We start from the raw sequence: 16,936 nt of genomic DNA, 5'->3' as shown, positions 1-16,936 counted from the left end.
CAGGTTTAGGCACAAACATTCTTTCCACTGCTGCATAAGAAAGTAATTAGGTGAGGATGGAAAGGACATTCCTCTTCCTCAGAACAAAGAGCTGAGCCTCAGCTCTTATCTGGCACTGCTTGCAGCTTTCAGTAGTTACGCCAGATTCTGCCCAAGCAGATGGAGAGGTGATGTCATCCAGGAAATGCCAAGGCACCTACTGTCCCTCGCTCTGATGCCACTGCCCCACACACACAGCTGCCAGTCCTGAGGTCAAAGTCTGAACCTGCTCAGCCTTGCTGTGGGTACCTGCAATGGGAAAGGCTGGAGGGATGCAGAGGGCAATCAGCAGGCCCTGTGAGAGCCTGGAGGAGTGGTGAGCATGGGAGGTGAGTCTGTGTTTTATTGCAGCTCCTCCATGCATCAGGTGGGCAAGGGGAATAGATAAATTCATGGGTTAACATAACTTTTCTGCTAAACCCAGTGGTTGAGCTGCAACATCTGGCCCCAAGAGTCCCTATCCTGAAGGCAGACATGAGGGTACAGTGAAAGGGCTGCTCCATGCACACTCTGATACTTGTGTCTTCTTGCAGACATTCAGGAACTGCTCTCTGCATCAAGATGCTTCAGTGGGCTGTACCTTCCACCTGCCTGAGCTTGGTGTAATAAGTCTGGGTTGGTGTGCACTTGAGTGCACTCAGTGTGTTTCTTTGCCCTTCTTGCATGCAAGGGCTGCAGTAAGTAGCCTGGAGAGCCCACCCCAAATACCTCATGGTGTTCAGCTGACGCTGAGCCTGTGCTCCTCGAGGAGGACCTGCTCCTGCCCAAGATGGCCAAGGGCAGTGGAGAGCAGCAGAGATGTGGCAGAGCATGAGGTCAAACCCTGACATCCTTCTACCTACTTGCACTCTTCGCCCAGTCCTTCTCAGTGCATTTAAAGCAGCCACTTGGAGCCACCTTTCCACCTCCATGTGCCCACACGGAGGAAAATGGGAGGGCTTGACGTCTATTGATGGATGCGACTCCTGGGAGGCGTCTCTTAGCCGAGGGACCTGGAGCTTTCAGGTGAGTCCTTTTCTACAAGCAAATGCGTAAAGTTCCGAGCAGGGTTTGGGGCCGTCCGAGAGCACAGAAACCAGACTGCGATGGCAGTAAGGCTCTTCGCACCGGGAGATGCCACCAGGGCAGCAGGCAGGAGGCTGAGGAGACGCGGCGGCTCCCGAGGGCCCCAGACGTCGGGGGGTGGCGGCGCGTCCCTCTGGCGCCCGCATCCCCGCTCCGCGCCCCCACGGCAGCAGCCGCGGCCACTGCCGCTCCCCGAGTGCTGCCGGCAGCGCCGAGGGTCGGCGGCTCGCTGCGGACCGGGCAGCGGGGGCGGCGGGAACGAGGGCGGCTCCCAAACCGGCGGAGCGTCGGCTTCCCCGGTCAGGCAGGGGTTAAGGCTTCTCCGTTGTAGTTTGTTTCCCTTTGCCAAAGTGGGTGTTGCTGGAATGTCTCCTCTGGTAAGGAGGGGGGCTGAGCCGTGTCCTCTGGAGAGGGGGGATGTCAGCATCAAAAAGACGCAAAAGGGGGAGGTTTCCAAAAATAAAACCCTCCATCCCCTCCAGGCTCTGGCAGTGCCAGAGGCGGGCGCAAAGGTGCTCGGAGCCGCCTGCGGAACGCCGGAGCTCGCCGGCGGGACGACCGCGCTCCTCCGGCTCTTCCTCCTTCCGCGGGGCCGCTCGGCAGACCCCGTCCCGATCCTCGGCCCCGACGGGCAGCAGGTGCTGGCGGAGCCCCGCGGGGAGATGGGGCAGTGAGGCGCGTCTCCGTCGGGCGGACCGGAGCGCCAGCCCCCGGGGGGATGCCCGCCCCGCGCCGCCGGCCCTCGCCCGCCCCGCGGGCTGACAGCATGCGGGGCGCCGCGGCCAGCGTCTTGCCCCTCACCTTCGCGATCCTGCTGGGACTCGGCGACTGCCAGCGGGACCTGGCGGCGAGGCTGGAGCCCGGCGCCTCCCGCCGCGCCGAGCCCCGCCGGCTGCGGGGTCAGACCGCGCCCCTGGGGGCGACGGGCACCGCTCCCGGCCTGCCCCGGCCGCACAGAGCCCCCCCGGAGCCGGCCGCCCTGCCCGCCGCCCTCCGCCCCCAGCGCGGCCCCGCGGAGAGCCCCAACGACGGCCGCAGGCAGCGCCCCGAACCCGGACTCGGCCCCGCGCAGGGACTGCAGCCCTCCCGGCAGAGACCCAGGAGCGCGCTCAAGGCGCGGGTCGTGCCGCGGGCGAAGGAGCCGAACGGCAGAGGGAGGATGGCGGGGTAAGTGTGCGCCGCGCGCTCGTGCCTCTCCGCTGCCCTCCTCGGGCGCGGCGGGACGGCCCTCCGGGAGGGGCGTGGAGCCGCGCACCCATCGGAGCCCTCCGCCAGCGCTTTGCCGGTCCCTTGCGGCCGTCCCACGCGTGCGGCGATCCGTTTGTGTGCGTCGAAGTGCGAGAGTGGGGCGGCGCCCGCTGCCCGGCGCGCGGGGCTGTGCTGTGGGTGAGAGCGCTGGGTCTGGGGTTCTGGCCCCGGTGGGTTGAGCAGCTGTGTGCTGCTGTGGGCGGTGGATGCTGCTCTGCCGCTCTCCGGGTGCCGTGCCCCGTGCTTGGCAGGCGGCTCGCTTGGCTCGGCGGGATGGAGCCTGGCTGCCGCAGCTCTTGCTGCAGGTACCTGGCCTCTTGGCTCCGTCCTCCCGTAATGGGCCCCTTGTAAGCACTCCACACGGCAGCTTCCCATGGCTTCAGCTGGCTCAGCTGCGGGAGGCTTCTATGAGTTGCCTGGCAGAGCCGCTTCCAGCTCCAGGCTCTGGCTACAGCCCTGAGGAGGTGGAGAGGAGATCATATGGCAGGGCCACAGCTGCTCTGCAGTGAAGGAGAGCCAGCGAGATGCGTGGTGCGGTGCGGACATACCCCCAGGCTTCCTGCTCTGCAGATCTCCCTCTGATCCCCTGGGGCTGATGCCCCTCACCACCAGTATCTCTGCTAGCCAGCACAGTACAGGCCACTGGAGCCCTGGCATGGGCGGCCTGACTGACCGTGTGTGTTGGCTCTGTGCATGAACAGTGTGCAGGCTCTAGGCTTTCTCTGACACAGGCAGACATTCTTCTCCAATATGGGCAGGTATCTTCACTAGAATGCAAAAGGCAGCTTCACCCCTGATGTTCTTTTTCCCTTGCTTGCCTTACTGCAAACTTTTAAGACAGAGGTGTCTCCATGTACCTTCTGCATGTTCCTGTGCTCATGCAGTCCCTTACAACTACACAACCTTGCTTTTCTTCCCTGTTATGTTTGATACATGAAGTCTTGATCACTAATGGCAGGTAAGTGGCAGTTTCTGACACACCTATGCCTTATTTTTCCAGCCTCTTGGAGGGAGAGCGTATTGGAATGATTCCTTGGGAGACCCAGTTCCTCGGCTCAGGAGGATATTATCCTTCCTGCAGGCTGATTGTTGTCAGCCTTCCTGTGGTGGGGTGGCAGGTCTCCCTGGGCAGCGTTTTCAAGGTCCCTGTGATGCCCTCAGTGTCAGCAGCTGGACCACAGTGGCACCTGGGGCTGCTCTGAGCCTCACACTGTGCGGAAAGGTGCTGAACCTCCTTGAAAACAACATCCATCCAATAGCAGAGGGCATTGCTGTTGACCTGTTGTCAGTGAGATTCAGCTGCCTGGTGTACCCAGGGCTGCCACAGGCCTTTAAGCCCAGGAGGACGAGGAGCTGTGCCTCAGTGCTGCACTCCCTGTCCGTGTGCGCTCTGCTCTGGAAAGTGAGAGCTGAGAGGGAGAGCTGCAATCCCCATGAACGTGAACTCTGGAACGTGCATCTAATGGCTTGTTGTCAATGGCTTTCCATCTCTTCTGGAGTCCAAATCAGCACTTCTTAAACTTCTCTGTGACCTGCTGCTTTTGGAGCTTTCTCACACGAAAGCTGCGCTGAAGTCACCGTCCGTGAGTAACCACATGGCGTTACTGCTCGCCGAGAGCTCGCTGCCGCCTCCAGCCGCTCTGTGAGACTCCCTTCTTCCACCTCATCCATCTTCCTACATCCCTTGCTGCACTGGACACGTTTCCATCCAGGAAACTCAGGGCCCCTAAAGAGCTTCATTTCACGATTTCATTTTTTTGCCAGGTGGGATATTTTCTGTTCTGCTGTTCGCACTGCACTCCCTCTACTCTCTGGTATGGTGACCTTCGGTTTCCCTTCCTCAGGTAGCATTGCAGGCTGTGCTACACCCTGGTGCTGTTTATTTATATAACTTCTTTGGCTTAAAATCCCAGCTGTGCGTGGGTTGCCTTTCCTTGTTCCCAAATCACAGCTTTCTGCTGGTACCTCTGGGGGCCTCACTCAGGTCATTGTGCACACTGTGAGCCTGGGTCCTGGGGCTGCAAAACCTGACTGTTAATTAGCATGATGTCCTTCTCTGCACAGCTGTCCTCTCACTTTGTTTGACAGTAGCATACCCAGAACTGAGTTTCTTGCTCAGGGACTGTTTGGATGTGTCTGGAGCGCTGCTCACGGCTGTTGGTGCTGCAGGTAGAAGCTGCTGACACTTTCCTGTGAGCATACCTTGCCAGAACTGCCTTTGGTTGCTTTCTCCCATTCATTGTGAGGTGACTTCTGGCACAACAGCAAGTATCGCTGAAAACTGCTGTCCTTTATCACTGAGCAAGGGAAAAGATACAACACATCTCTGCCTGCTTTGCTATGCCCTCCTTCCCTACCTGTTTCCCAGTCCCTCCAGACTGGCTTGCAGACATTTACCAACCCCCTCACTGCTGTGGATGAGCTATTTCTACCCAGTGCCATGGAGCAGGTGGCTTCCCAGTTCAATGTGTTCAGGCCTATGTTTAAAGTGTTTGTAGGTTCATCCATGCAGCTTCAGGTCCATAGAATTCCTTTTCTCCTGAGTGTCAGGGTAGGCAGCTCCCAGGCCCTCGGAACGACCCTAGCACTTGCCAACTAGTGTGCTGGATGTATTCCTTACTCAAGCTGGTGGTCCTGCTGCACACCATTGTGTCCCCCATGATGTGGCCTTCTTTGTTCCCCTGCCCCATACCTCCAGTTCTTTGAAAACAAGTCCTCAGTGATGCATACAAAAGTAGAGGGGGATCAGTAACTGGGGAATACTCTGGGGAAGCCTTCGCTTTTGTTGCCTACCTCACATCTGGGGACATATGGGGCTTTTTTGATAAGTAATCCCAGAGTGACAGGCTGAGAATTCCATCATCTCATCTCCCTCTTGCTTTCTTTTTGTGCCTTGTGCGCCCCAGTTGTTGGGTTGTGGATGCTGCCTGTGGTCGTGCAGTCCTCCTTCACCCCAGCTTTGTGGGATATCAACTCGCTCTGCAGGGTATATGTAGGACTGCTCAGGCATCGAGGCAGTTAATGCTGATGTGGACTTGGCAGAGCATTTTTGGTGGCTCATCGATGCCAGCAGCCTTTTGCTAATGTTCTTCATTGGGTCTGACTGCAAATATTTCATACGCAGCTGGATGGAGTTCACTGTCATGCAGCATAAAGGCAGACCTTGTGATCTAATAGTCCCCTGGCCTTTGGTGAGGATGCTGTGAATGACCCGCATGGAGCCAGCGGCTCTGGCAGCAGAGCACTGTGCGGAGTTGAAAGATGAGGCATGGATTGCTTTTAAAGCAAATGCTGAAAAAAATGGTTCTGCTGAGTGCTTCAGAAACACTGTGTGATCACCACTAAGGCTGCGCACATGCTTAAACTATGTGAAGCCACGATCTTACTACTGTTTTCTAGTTTTCCTTCCCCCAGTGCTCATTGCAGTTGCGTGGCTCAGGTTTCAAATAACACTGTGAAATCTTGCTGGCTTCTCTTGTGCTGGGTGCTTGCTTACCACTTTGTGTGATGGAGACCTGACCCTGGCAGTGGCCTCTGGCTGAGGCAGCAAGGTGAGTTATGAAGGACTGGCTTACTGCAGCTCTTTTGCTCATGTTATGCGTTATGATGGTGCAGCCAGCACCATGCATGGTATTTCTTAATGTGGAGGAAGCTTGTGTCACTGAGCTGGGCTAGGAGCAGCTCTGCAGGATGATCTGTGAATCCTGTAGCAGTCCAGTGTTACAGACAGCCAGGTCTCAGCACCTGAGAATATACTGAGCCATCCCCATGGGCTGCCCAGAATGAGGGTTCATTGCTGTCCCATGGGCCAGCAGCCCCCCAGGGGTGGTGACAGCATGTTGGACTGCGTGTGGTTCTTCAGTCTGGGAGCAGCCCTGTGTGCCTGGGGTGGCTCATGCCTGAGCCGTGTGCTTACCCTGGTGCTGGTGACAGCACGTGCAGCTGGCCAAGAACCACAGTAAACATGCTGTGCTCCTGAGACCCCCAGGGGCTTGCACTGCATTCTTTGAGAGGCAGGGAAACCACACGGCATTCAACCAGTGCAGATGTCAACTGAACGCTGTAACTAGAGCCAGATGTGCCTGGCACTGGGTCCCGTGCAGCAAAGCCCCCAGAGCTGTTGTGCTACTGCACATGCCCCAGCTCACCTAACTGCTGTCTTCAGGGTTTCTTAGTGGGAAACAGATCTGTTCCATTTTTGCCCCACATGCTGCTTCTTTCAGCACTATGCTCCCAGCCTAAGAAGTCCTTCCTGCCTCCACTTTTGCCTTTCCCCTCATCAAAGTGGAAAGAGAAGATATTCCCCTTCATGTGCTCTCTTTGCCCCCTGCAGAATTGCTCCACTCTTAATGTGCCAAGCTGTCCTCTCTTGAGGGGCGTTCCTCAGTGCTCGTGTTTCCCTTCTTCAGGGGTTGGCAGTGGTTGCCTATAGCCAGTAGGAGAGTGATGAAGGCAGGGGAGGCTCGGCTTGGGAGCAAACAGGAGTATATGTGTGAGACACTTAGACAAACCTTGAACTTTCATTCCATCAAGAACCTACAGCGGGACTCAAAACCAAAACAGCTTCTTTGGAGAAGGTACTTAACATGCCTAGAAGAAGCAACCTCTGATTATGTCAGCAAGTTGAAGTTAGAAAGAGCTCTGCTCTCTGAAGAGACTAGTGGAATGTGGCTGGCAAGGTATGTGCCATGCTGAGGGAAGAATGCGAGATGTGAGAGTTAAAGCAAAGGTGCTTATGCTGATGCTTGTGGTCTCTCTGCAGACCTGGATACCTGCTACAGCTCTAGAATGGTTTTCTCTATTGATTCTTACATCTTTAAAAAGCATAACGCCTTTTGTGGGCTCTTCTACAGTTTGTAAATGAGAGTTTGCTTGGATACTTTCTTGGGAGGTCTTAAAGAAGAAATCCATAGATCTCTGGGTTCACAGACAAAAAGCTGAAAGTCAGTGCTGTTGCCCAGCCAGAACAGGTGCGAGTGAATGCAGGAATTAATCTGGCCCATGCTGTTTGCAGGAAGACACACAAAGGGTACTTTCTAGGTAAAATTTACCTGGTTAGCAAAGTACTGATCCTGAAATACCGGGTAGCACTTTACAAATTATGTGGCTTCTCAGACCTCTTCCACTTCCCGTGTGAGGTGACTGAATCTCTATAGATGAGTTTCTTTGCCAGCACCAGGGCCATCCTCGCACACCTGCTTGCCACTCTGTTTGGCCCCATACCTGGAGCTCTGGCGCTTCTAAGGCTGCCATCTTATGTTGTGGGTATTCAGGAGTGCTTGTTCAGAGCGGGATCATCTTCTGACCCTGCTGTGTTCCTGTGAAAGTCAGTCTAGAAGACAAATGTGCATGTTTCCATGGTTCCTGTAAATTCTGTCAGAAGCCCTAACTGCCTTGTCCAGCATTAGAAATAAACCACACTCCCAACTTGGTTTGCAGAGGCTTTCCAGAGCCCTCAGGCTGACTGTTTCTGACTTTGTATCTTTTGATGATCATACTTTCCCATCTACCTGGACATGCAGAGGTTATACATTCCCTATACTTTCTCTCCATGGTGAGTAAATACTTTTGGAGAGCAACCTGCAGCTTGTTATCCTGTCTCTTGTGGACATGTCAATGCGTGAAGTGGCAGAGAAATCAGGGTTAGCTGCCTTCTTCAGCTTTGTAAGGCACAGTGGTGTCTCTGACAGCTGTACATGGCCTGCAATTAGCACCTGAAAGCAGACAGTGAGGGCTTGTGGGGAGGATGCTGTCTGTATAAGGGCAGTCAAAACATTCTTGCGTCAAAGTGCTGGAATTAACAACCATGGAAGTGATCTGAGCCTGCTGGAATTAGGCAAGCAAGGAAATTGCTTTGCACTGGAGGATTGGTGGAGGCAAATGGTTGCAGGGATATGGCTGCTGGCACAGTGGGTCTGCAGCACTCTGATGAGAGAGGATGTGTTACCTTCAACTGTGGCAGCCTAAGACCGCCAGATTGGAATGAGGCCTGATTCACTCCCCAGTGTCACAGAAAAGAATATAGTGCCGTGAGGTTGTTAAAAATGGCAGCTGCTGGCCTCAGGAGGAGGATGTTTTCTCTCAGCGCTGGGAGCTGAGCGCTGCCCCAGCTCAGAAGGCACTGTGCACACTGCTGCATTCATGCAGCCCTGGGGGGCTCTTCCAGGCACTCAAACAACTCAGCCCTTGTCCGATGGGTTTTGATCTCAGCTGCTGGTCCATCTGGGAGGAAATATCAGATGCTGCAGGAAATAATTTGACGGGTGACTCAGAGGTGCTGGCTACGGAGACCTCAGATCCCCCTTCTCATCACTCTCTTTTGTCTCTGCGTTTAGGCCGAATGTCTGTGGGAGACAGTGCTGCTCGGGTTGGGCTGTGGCTCCTGGCACAAACCACTGCATCAAACGTGAGTACAGACATCGCAGCTCCAGAAAGAATCCCCAAAAAGGCTCCATGCTGGGCAGGGGGAACAGCCTCCATACCCAGCACTTCCCTGAGCATCTGGCCTCTCTCGAGTGGCAGCAGCTGCCCAGATGTTTGGTGGGATGGAGCTCGGCGTTGTTTGCCGCGGGGTCTCACAGTGCTTCGGCTGCGCTGGGATAATTGCATTAGCAATCGCTGTTTGGGAGCAAGGGGCCAAGGGCTGACTCACCTCCTTTCTCCCTCTCCCCCTCATCCACAGAAGCCAAACGGTAGAGAGCATGCTGTGCTGCCAGACAGTGTCTGTAAACAGAGTGGGAGGCCAGCAATGGCAGCATCTTTCTCTCATTAGGGGTTTTTGTAGGAGCCGTGGATCTGGGCTCACAGCCATGCAGGCTGCTGAGCGGCTGCTCAGGTGCTGCTGTTCCTGAGTATTAATTAAAAGGACACCATCAACGTGATCGGGCCTGACAGTGTCACCCCAACAGGGGATGCGAATTCTCAGTCAAGACTTGGATGGAGACTGATGATGTGTAAACATCACCGAGTTCCCAGCTGCCTCCCTCCGTGGGCTTTTCTGCTGGGGATGCTTGGCTGTGTTTACAGCTGCCACTGCAAGCTGAACAGCCCGTTCTGGTTAATTTCTGCACTGTAATGTTGTGTAATTTTTGATCCCACGCTCTTTGGTATGGTGCATATCAGGGAAGTTAGCAGGGTGCAAGTGCAGTGGGGGGAGCCTCTGAGCGTGGTGAAGCAAAGAAGAAATTGGCATTCAGGTTGTGGGGAGGACCTCAGCGCTGGTGGGTCTGACTGAGCCTGGGTGCAGGAGGAAGATGGGCCAAATGCTTACTTTAATCTAGCTACTGATACCTACTGAGCACAGTGAGTTCTTCCTTTTCCACCAGTGCTTTTTTGGGGACGCTTGGAGCACCTCTGTACAGCTCAAACCTTAGGCAGAATTCCCAGCCTTTGGTTTGCTCCAGCTACTAAAACTAAAAAGTGCAGTAAGGAGTGGGGAATTTTCAGAGAGTCAGTGACTGGGAGGAGAAAAAAGAGAAATATGTCACCTGGGGATGATGGCATTTGCTGGTGAAATGAAAGTAAGCTGATGGAGTTAAGGAGGATGATTTCCTTAGATAGCTTAGCAGATGCCTATCAGCTCATCTTTCCCACTCAGACTGAAGAGCAGGGGAATGCTCTTGCTCAGACTCACAACATTAATTCACCTATTTCAGAAGTGTGTGCTGCTTCCCCAGGTAGCAGTCCTGGCTGGGCCAGTGAATGAACTTTTTTTTTTGCCATGGATATTTTAAAGTTTAAAGGAAACATTTTTATTTGACATGCTGGGAAGGACTTAATAAACTCATCCATTTTCTAATCTTGTACGCATGAGCTCATGGTTAAAACACCTGATGAATATACAGAGTTTTTTGCTGTCTGCTGTGGTCTTGGATGGTTGCATGAGTGCCTAGGGCTTCTCTGCAAAATGGAGATGACATTCACGTGCTCTCTCCTTTCATCTGTCTTCTGTACCGTGACAGTAGGTTTTGTTGAGCACAGGCAGGTTTTCATTGCAGTTATGTTTTCAGTCTCTGATTCATACATTGCCATTGATTTAACTGACTGTCGTCTTGCACAGATCTCTCACTTGTATTAATTGTCTGTCCTTTCTGGGTTTTCTAAGACAGTCAGAACTTTAGGTTAGAACTGAGATTACACATTATTTTGCATCAATAAGCAAGCTATTCCACAAGCAAGTGGACTAAATCACCCCAGTGGTAAAAGTCCTTCAGCACCTTCCCGGTTTTGCTGTGGATGCCTCACTGGATGAACAGATTGATTCATATTTAAATGGGACTGAGCAGAAGAACAGCCCAGAGAGCTTACAGTGAAAATCTTCACCACTCTCCTAGACCTGGAGCCTGTGCAGAGGAGCAGGGACCCTGAGTTTGAAGACCATCTTGCAATATCTTTGCTTGGTCCCAGGCCTGGCTTGTCTGCAAGGTGATGGAAGGTTGATTCTTGTGTCTGTCCCTTTGTGCAGTCCTGCCTGCCTTACCTGGCTGGTAAACCACCCCACACTTGTCCTCTGCAACCTTATCTTGCTCCAAGGACCTTGCACACACACATGATGTGCCAGGGAGCTGCTACATGCTTTTGAACAAATGAAGGTTGTTACTGAAAATACTTCAGAAGTGTTCTAAATCTCATCTTTTATTGAGAGTTTTTGAGACACTTGCTTTTGCTTTCTCTAAGACCGCAGTCCCAGGAGCAGATGATTACATGAGACTGTAGCAAGAAGAAAGGAGTAGCTTTCATCTCACCAGAAAGTATTTGTAACTCCATGGATGGGGAGAGAGCTTCATCTCTGGGCATCCCTTGAGCTCAGAAGCTACAAAGCAAAGAGGAAGTCTCTAGATGATCTCTAGATCTTCCTGTTGTCCAGAAAAGCAGCATTTCCCACGTATGTATTTGTATCTCCTGGTAATAAGTGCAGTGTGAGAACAGAGAGGTGCTCGTGGATCCCAGCAGCTGTGCCTGGTGGTGGTTGGATGTCAGACCTTCTGCAGCCACCTGGGGCAGTCTTGGGAACAGGTCTGAGCAGAAGTGCTGGCTGCACACTGCAACCTGTCCATAAGGTTTCCGTGGAGCTGAAGGTTAATATTTGTCTTGCATTGCAAGGTTTCATCACCTCCTGCCATCCAGCCCTTACCTTCCTTCCTTCTTGTAAGGAGGACACTGATTTTCAGTGCTTGCTCAGAACGTCCAACCTGGTCCTACCTGAGCAACCTGTGGTTCCTTGGCTCTTGCTAACTGAGTCATAAACCCAATTTGGCATCCGTTAACTTGGGAAGTGTTAGGGTCCAGCTTATAATTAACAGCATTTTCCTCCTGGGGTGCAAACTGAAGCTGATGTGCTGTAATTAGGAACACACGCAGGCTTGGAGAGTGGTTTGGGCATGAAGTTAATGAACTGTAAGTACCCGTAGCTGTGAAGGAATCTGGGGATGGTGACTCCAAAATCAGCTGTGGAGGGAGAGCTGGCAAGTTCTGAAGGGGACAGGAAGGGGGACCATTCAAATCAGACCCCAAAATGTAATAAAACAAAAAGGTAGCATAAAAACCACTCCTATGAGGCTGCATTGGAGCACTGTTATCTTTCTTCTCCTTGTCTGCTAGCTTCTTCTCTTGTGGTCGTTGCCTCCCATTGGGTTTGGATTGAGGTCCTGTTCCTGCCCGGAGCAATCAGCAACGCTGGAGGCTGTATGCTCTCTGTAGACTATGGTGCCCATTTTTTTGTCTTTCTTAAGTGAATGTTGCTTGAAAAGCATTCTGCTGAGACCAGAGGGGAGAAGTGGAAACAGAGGAGTGTATGCCTGAACCTTTCTCCTATTAATCAGAAGACCATTTGCCCACAGAACAGAGATAGAGTCACGTCACTTGCGCTGCCCCTGCCAGGCCTCAGCACCAAACGTGCTGCTGGGAGCCCCGTGTCCTGCTAACTTCCCTTCTATGTCCTCTCCAGCTGTTTGTGACCCACCGTGCCAGAACAAAGGCTCCTGCAGCCGGCCCCATGTCTGTACCTGTCGCTCGGGCTTCCAGGGCTCCAGGTGCGAAGAAGTCGTCCCTGAGCAAGAGTACCACCCGCCCAGCATCGCCCTGCAGCCCCCTGCGGGCTTCCTGCGGAGGAGGACTGGCACAGCTGAACGGGATGCCTCCCCACGAGAGGCTCAAACATCTGTCCCACGGCATGCACCCACCAGGTAAGTCTCCCCAGCTTGTGCACTGCTGTTATCCCAAGGGGACTCTGCTTGTCCCCAGAGTGGTATCACAGTCCATAGGCGCAAACAGGGATGCAATCTTACAGGGCATGAGCATCGAGAAGCTTGACAGCTTACCTTGTCCTTTGAGCAGCCTGAGTGAGGGTAGCAAGCTGGGGAGTGTTCTTAAGTCTCTTTCCAAAGTGGCAGCGTCCATTTAGCATCCATGGGAAGTTACATAGATCCAAGGTGTGCTGTCGAATGCCAGTATAAGCAAAATGAAGATACATGTAGCACCTCAAAGGTATATTCTCTCTAGATTCTAGACATTATTGGGTCAGATGTTCCCTAGTTTTGTGTCACCCTGCTGTTGCTTGGATCATTTTTGTACCTGAGCAGGTGTGGAAGCAAAGACACAGCTACTGGTGGAGAGGTTTGTACAGGAGATATATTGCAAGGAGCACATTGAGCTCAGGGTGTGGCATCATCTGTTCTTTTGTGTAAAGAAGAGCCTGTGGCTTCAGCCCAGCTGTCTCAAGCTGGTTCTGAGATGCTCTCACACTGTTAACCAAAGCCAGAAATCTTGGTGCCCAAGCAAAAGATTGTCTAATGGAAACCAAATTCAGCAAGGCTAAGGTGATTTTGGCATGGAGAGGTGGCCAAGCCTGTTCCATCACTGCCTGAGAGAGACTGGTGCACAAGTGAGCAGGCAGCCTTAGCACATGCCTGTGATCCCGCTCACGGCTGATGAATGTCCTCCTAACAGTGACCTCTTCCCACCCCTCTGTGTGCAGAGGACTGGAGAGGAGGGGAGGAGTGGTGCCCTTGTAGATATACCACCTGTTTGGGGCTTTCCCAGTAAGGAACATGACCTCAGACTCTGTGCAGAGGCACGAAACCGTGTAGGCATCTGCAGAGTATTACTGGCCAGACAGACTCAGTGCCTAGTGATTGCTTGGCTGGGAGAGCTGAATGCCCAGCTGCCTGCTATACCTTAAATCCCTTGGCACCATCCCAAAGAAATAGGATGCCGTTAAGAATCTTGCCATGCCTTTCTCCTTCATTCCCCATGAAGGCCATAGGACGTCACCCCATTCCTCACATCAGTGAGAGCTTTGGATATTCGTCCTTTGCAGCACTGTGCGGACTAGTGGAGGGCTGCCTGCACTCTGCCACTGGTTCACATCTGTGTGCCTAGCTTCAGCCCTGGGGATTTTCCTGTACTACTAAGCTGCTTGGGTTTTGTCCAGGGACAATGTAACATACGGTATACAACTGTCACACAGAAAAATCTTGCTGCTGTTTGACAGATTGTTCCCAGTTATTTTTGAGTGTTCCCTCCAGCCAACTTCTGGGCTAGCTGTGGAGCAATGCAAGAGGGATATCCTAGGGAGTGCTATGCTGCCTAAATGCCTGCAGCCAAGGGTATTCCTGCTGCTGTTGCACCCAGTTGTGCCCTCCTACTGCTTGCTTTGCACTGCCACTGCTGTAATCTGGCCTCTGCATGAGCTGGCTCAGTTCGATAAACCAGCAAAACACTGACACAGCAAAATTAATGATAATTTTCTGCCTGTTCAGTGGGCTAAACTGGATTATTGAGAAAGCATGAGGACCAGAAGGAGTGAACAGAATTGCAAAGCTAGCAGTGAGGGAAAGGAAGGAGATGGACTCCCCTTCTGGGGGAAGCCACTTACCAGAATGATCATTTGTCTGTCTCATAAAACTGTGCTCTCAGAGCATCCTGAACTTGGAGCCTAGTTCTTGCAGTTGCAACATCATCTATCTCTATGCTACTGCTGAAGTACTTTATGCGCTTCTGCATCAGCTTTCCTCAATACAAATGCTCTGTAGAAGCAAATACAAGAGGTGTATTGGCCTTCTCAGAACTGGGTAGATATTGCTCAGATTTGCAGGTACAAGGATTGGTTCTTAGGTGCTGCCAACACTGGTTCACTTTCATTGGGGCTCAACTGAATAAGTCTGAGAGCAACAGCTTAAGCAGACTTTCCAGACCGTGATCTCCTCCTGGGTAATGATGAGTTGTGCTAGGGGCACACTGAACTCTTCTTGTGAGCCCACTGTAATCCCACCACAGCTGGCTTACTTGTCTGGTTATCAATAAGGACGTGTAGAAAAAGCTTTTGGGTGTCCCAGTGAACTGAGGACACTGGTGGTTACAGGTCCCAGCTATTGTGGGGTGGCTTTTAGATCCAGGACAAACAACCAGTCTCCAACCTCCCTGCATGTTCTCATTGCTAACAAGGAAGAATTGCACAAGAGTAGGGGCTTATAGACCTCCAAGCCACTTCTTGCTGTGCCAAGACAGGAAATCAACACTCACATGAGTGAATTTGCTTTCTGTTTTTGTTTATTTGTGTATATATTGGCTTAATATGTGTTTGTTTGCACGGACGTAGCAATCAGAAGCTCTGAAGTCATGCACTAGAACAATGCTGCATTAGATGTTGCATAAACACTCAGCAAAACACATGAATTGTCCCCAGAGACCTGCTCTCTGAGCAAAGACGGCGTTGATTCTGCCTTCACTACATTCTGAAGGGAGTCTTCAGGCAGAGGTAGAAAAGCAGAACATTTTTGGACCAAAATATTCCCTACTTCCCTGAGAGGTGGGGCTAGCTTAACATGGTTTCTTATCCTCCACTAGTGAGACTTGCCAGTGATTTATATTTAAAATTGCTACTGAAATACTTAGAAAAATTGATGAAATTCTCCCAGTGTAAATGAAACCAGCAGTTTTGTTCTAGTTACTGTGGTGTGCCAGTGACTGTGCTAGGCTGCAGCTGGAGAGCCTGGTGTCAGGCTGTCCTGTTGAAGGAGGCTTTTAGGGGTGTTTTGCTCAGGAATAAGAGCTTCTGCTGGCACCACTGCTTTGGAGGGGCACAAGAGTGACAGGAAGAGGCACCAAATGGCTTTCCACCTGGAACTTCAGTCCTCCTGGGACTACAGAAGAAAAACACCCAGCCTTCTCTAAGCTCAGCACTTGCAGATGTGCTAGAAGATGTGGCTAGGTGATGGGCAGCTTTGGGATTGCTTTGCTGACTGGAGCTGGTGATGCTCAAACTTTCATTCCTCACAGTACAGGCTGGGAGATGCATACCATTCCCCAGTCCCTTCAGCAGGCTGTGGCTCAGTGAACATTTGGAGCTGGACAGCTGAGAGCACATGGGGACCTGCTAGCTGACACAGAAGCTGAGAGAACCTGGTGCTGAGCTGTTTGGAGCAGAGAGTACTCTGGAGAGCAAAGTCCTGGGAGTGCAGGAGGCCCTGTCAGCATGGGCCAGCAGCAAATCCTCTCTCATCTTGATCTCAACCTGAATCTCTGCCCGGGGAAGCGAAGTCCCGCTGGACGATTGCGCGGGTGGAGCTGCACCTCAGCCCAGAAGCTGAGCTAAATGGAAACAGCTTTGTTTTCCTAAGGCTGGAGTATCAGAATAATTCCTGTTTGTATAGCAAGGGGTGGAGAGGGCTCGTGCCCCTGGCCCTCTGGCTGGACTCTTGGCTGCTCTGTGGCCACCTGCCCTAGGCATGGAGAAAGGAAGGGACCTGCTACAGCCACCTGAGAAGGTCACTCCTATGGAAGCAGGGTGCCAGGGTGCCTGTGTGCCAGGTCTGTGCCCGTGAGGCCCTCTTGCCTTGGAAGGGTGCATGCGCTGAACTAGGCAAGCAAGACACCCTTTCTGTTCAGAGAAAAGAAGGGGTAACCAGGACCTGCAAAGCGTTTTCCCAGCAACCCGGGCAAGGGAAGAGGAAATAGCTGTGGTACAAGGTGCTGAGACAGAGCGCAGACAGCTCAGTACAGCTAAGCCCTGGAGAGTGGGAAGCTTCCTCTGAGAGGGCTGTTTGGGCAAGGCAGTTGCTAGGAGGTGCCTGCTGTTTTCGGGATGGAAAAGGAAGAAAGCTGAGTTGCAACATGCCCACTGCCCTGCCTCCTCATCTCAGAGCCTCTCTCCAGCACCCAGGAGGAGCCATCTCCTCCCTTCCTGACTAGAAGACAGGCTGTATGCAGCCCTGGAGGAGCTGCGGCAAGTGCTGCTGGCCTGGAGACACTGGGAGCCTTGCGCCAGCAGGGAGGCTCTGCCAAAGCCGCTCTTCTTTCTCTGGGAAGCTACTGATGAGAAGAGCAGGGAGCAAGCAGGAGGCAGGATCTTGGGTGCGCGGCTGGTTGCTGGATGGAGAAAGTATCTTTCCCCCCTTTTGAAAAATAGCTGAAATAACTCATCCTGGTTAAAAATCAGCTCCTGTTGTGGTGACAAGTGCCCCGTGTGCTCATTTACAGAGGAGAATGAAACCAATAATAGTCACTTTTGTGGCCAAGGATGGTAGTAAAGCTCTCCGCTCTCTCAAAACATGACACTGCAAGTTGTGACTCAGCAAAACCAGCT

The 16,936-nt window shown here is 52.6% G+C and overlaps 1 protein-coding gene across 2 annotated transcripts in view; it reads left to right on the top strand.

The window, feature by feature from the left end:
- The first annotated feature begins 1,609 nt into the window (after nucleotides 1–1,609).
- The window catches only part of LTBP2 (latent transforming growth factor beta binding protein 2), a 59,314-nt gene continuing 43,987 nt past the window's right edge, over nucleotides 1,610–16,936 (top strand). The window contains exons 1-3 of one of the 2 annotated variants that reach the window (XM_052696446.1): nucleotides 1,610–2,271; nucleotides 8,688–8,758; nucleotides 12,299–12,536. In XM_052696446.1, the coding sequence (XP_052552406.1) occupies nucleotides 1,823–2,271; nucleotides 8,688–8,758; nucleotides 12,299–12,536 (758 nt within the window). In that variant the 5' untranslated portion in view covers nucleotides 1,610–1,822. The remainder of the gene's footprint in view (nucleotides 2,272–8,687; nucleotides 8,759–12,298; nucleotides 12,537–16,936) is intronic. The other variant, XM_052696447.1, reaches the window with a different exon arrangement.

This window comes from Tympanuchus pallidicinctus, unplaced genomic scaffold (assembly GCF_026119805.1).
Source record: "Tympanuchus pallidicinctus isolate F22 unplaced genomic scaffold, pur_lepc_1.0 scaffold3, whole genome shotgun sequence".
NCBI lineage: Eukaryota > Metazoa > Chordata > Aves > Galliformes > Phasianidae > Tympanuchus > Tympanuchus pallidicinctus.
Note: the sequence above shows the minus strand (reverse complement) of the source record. Positions and strands in the feature narration are given on the sequence as shown.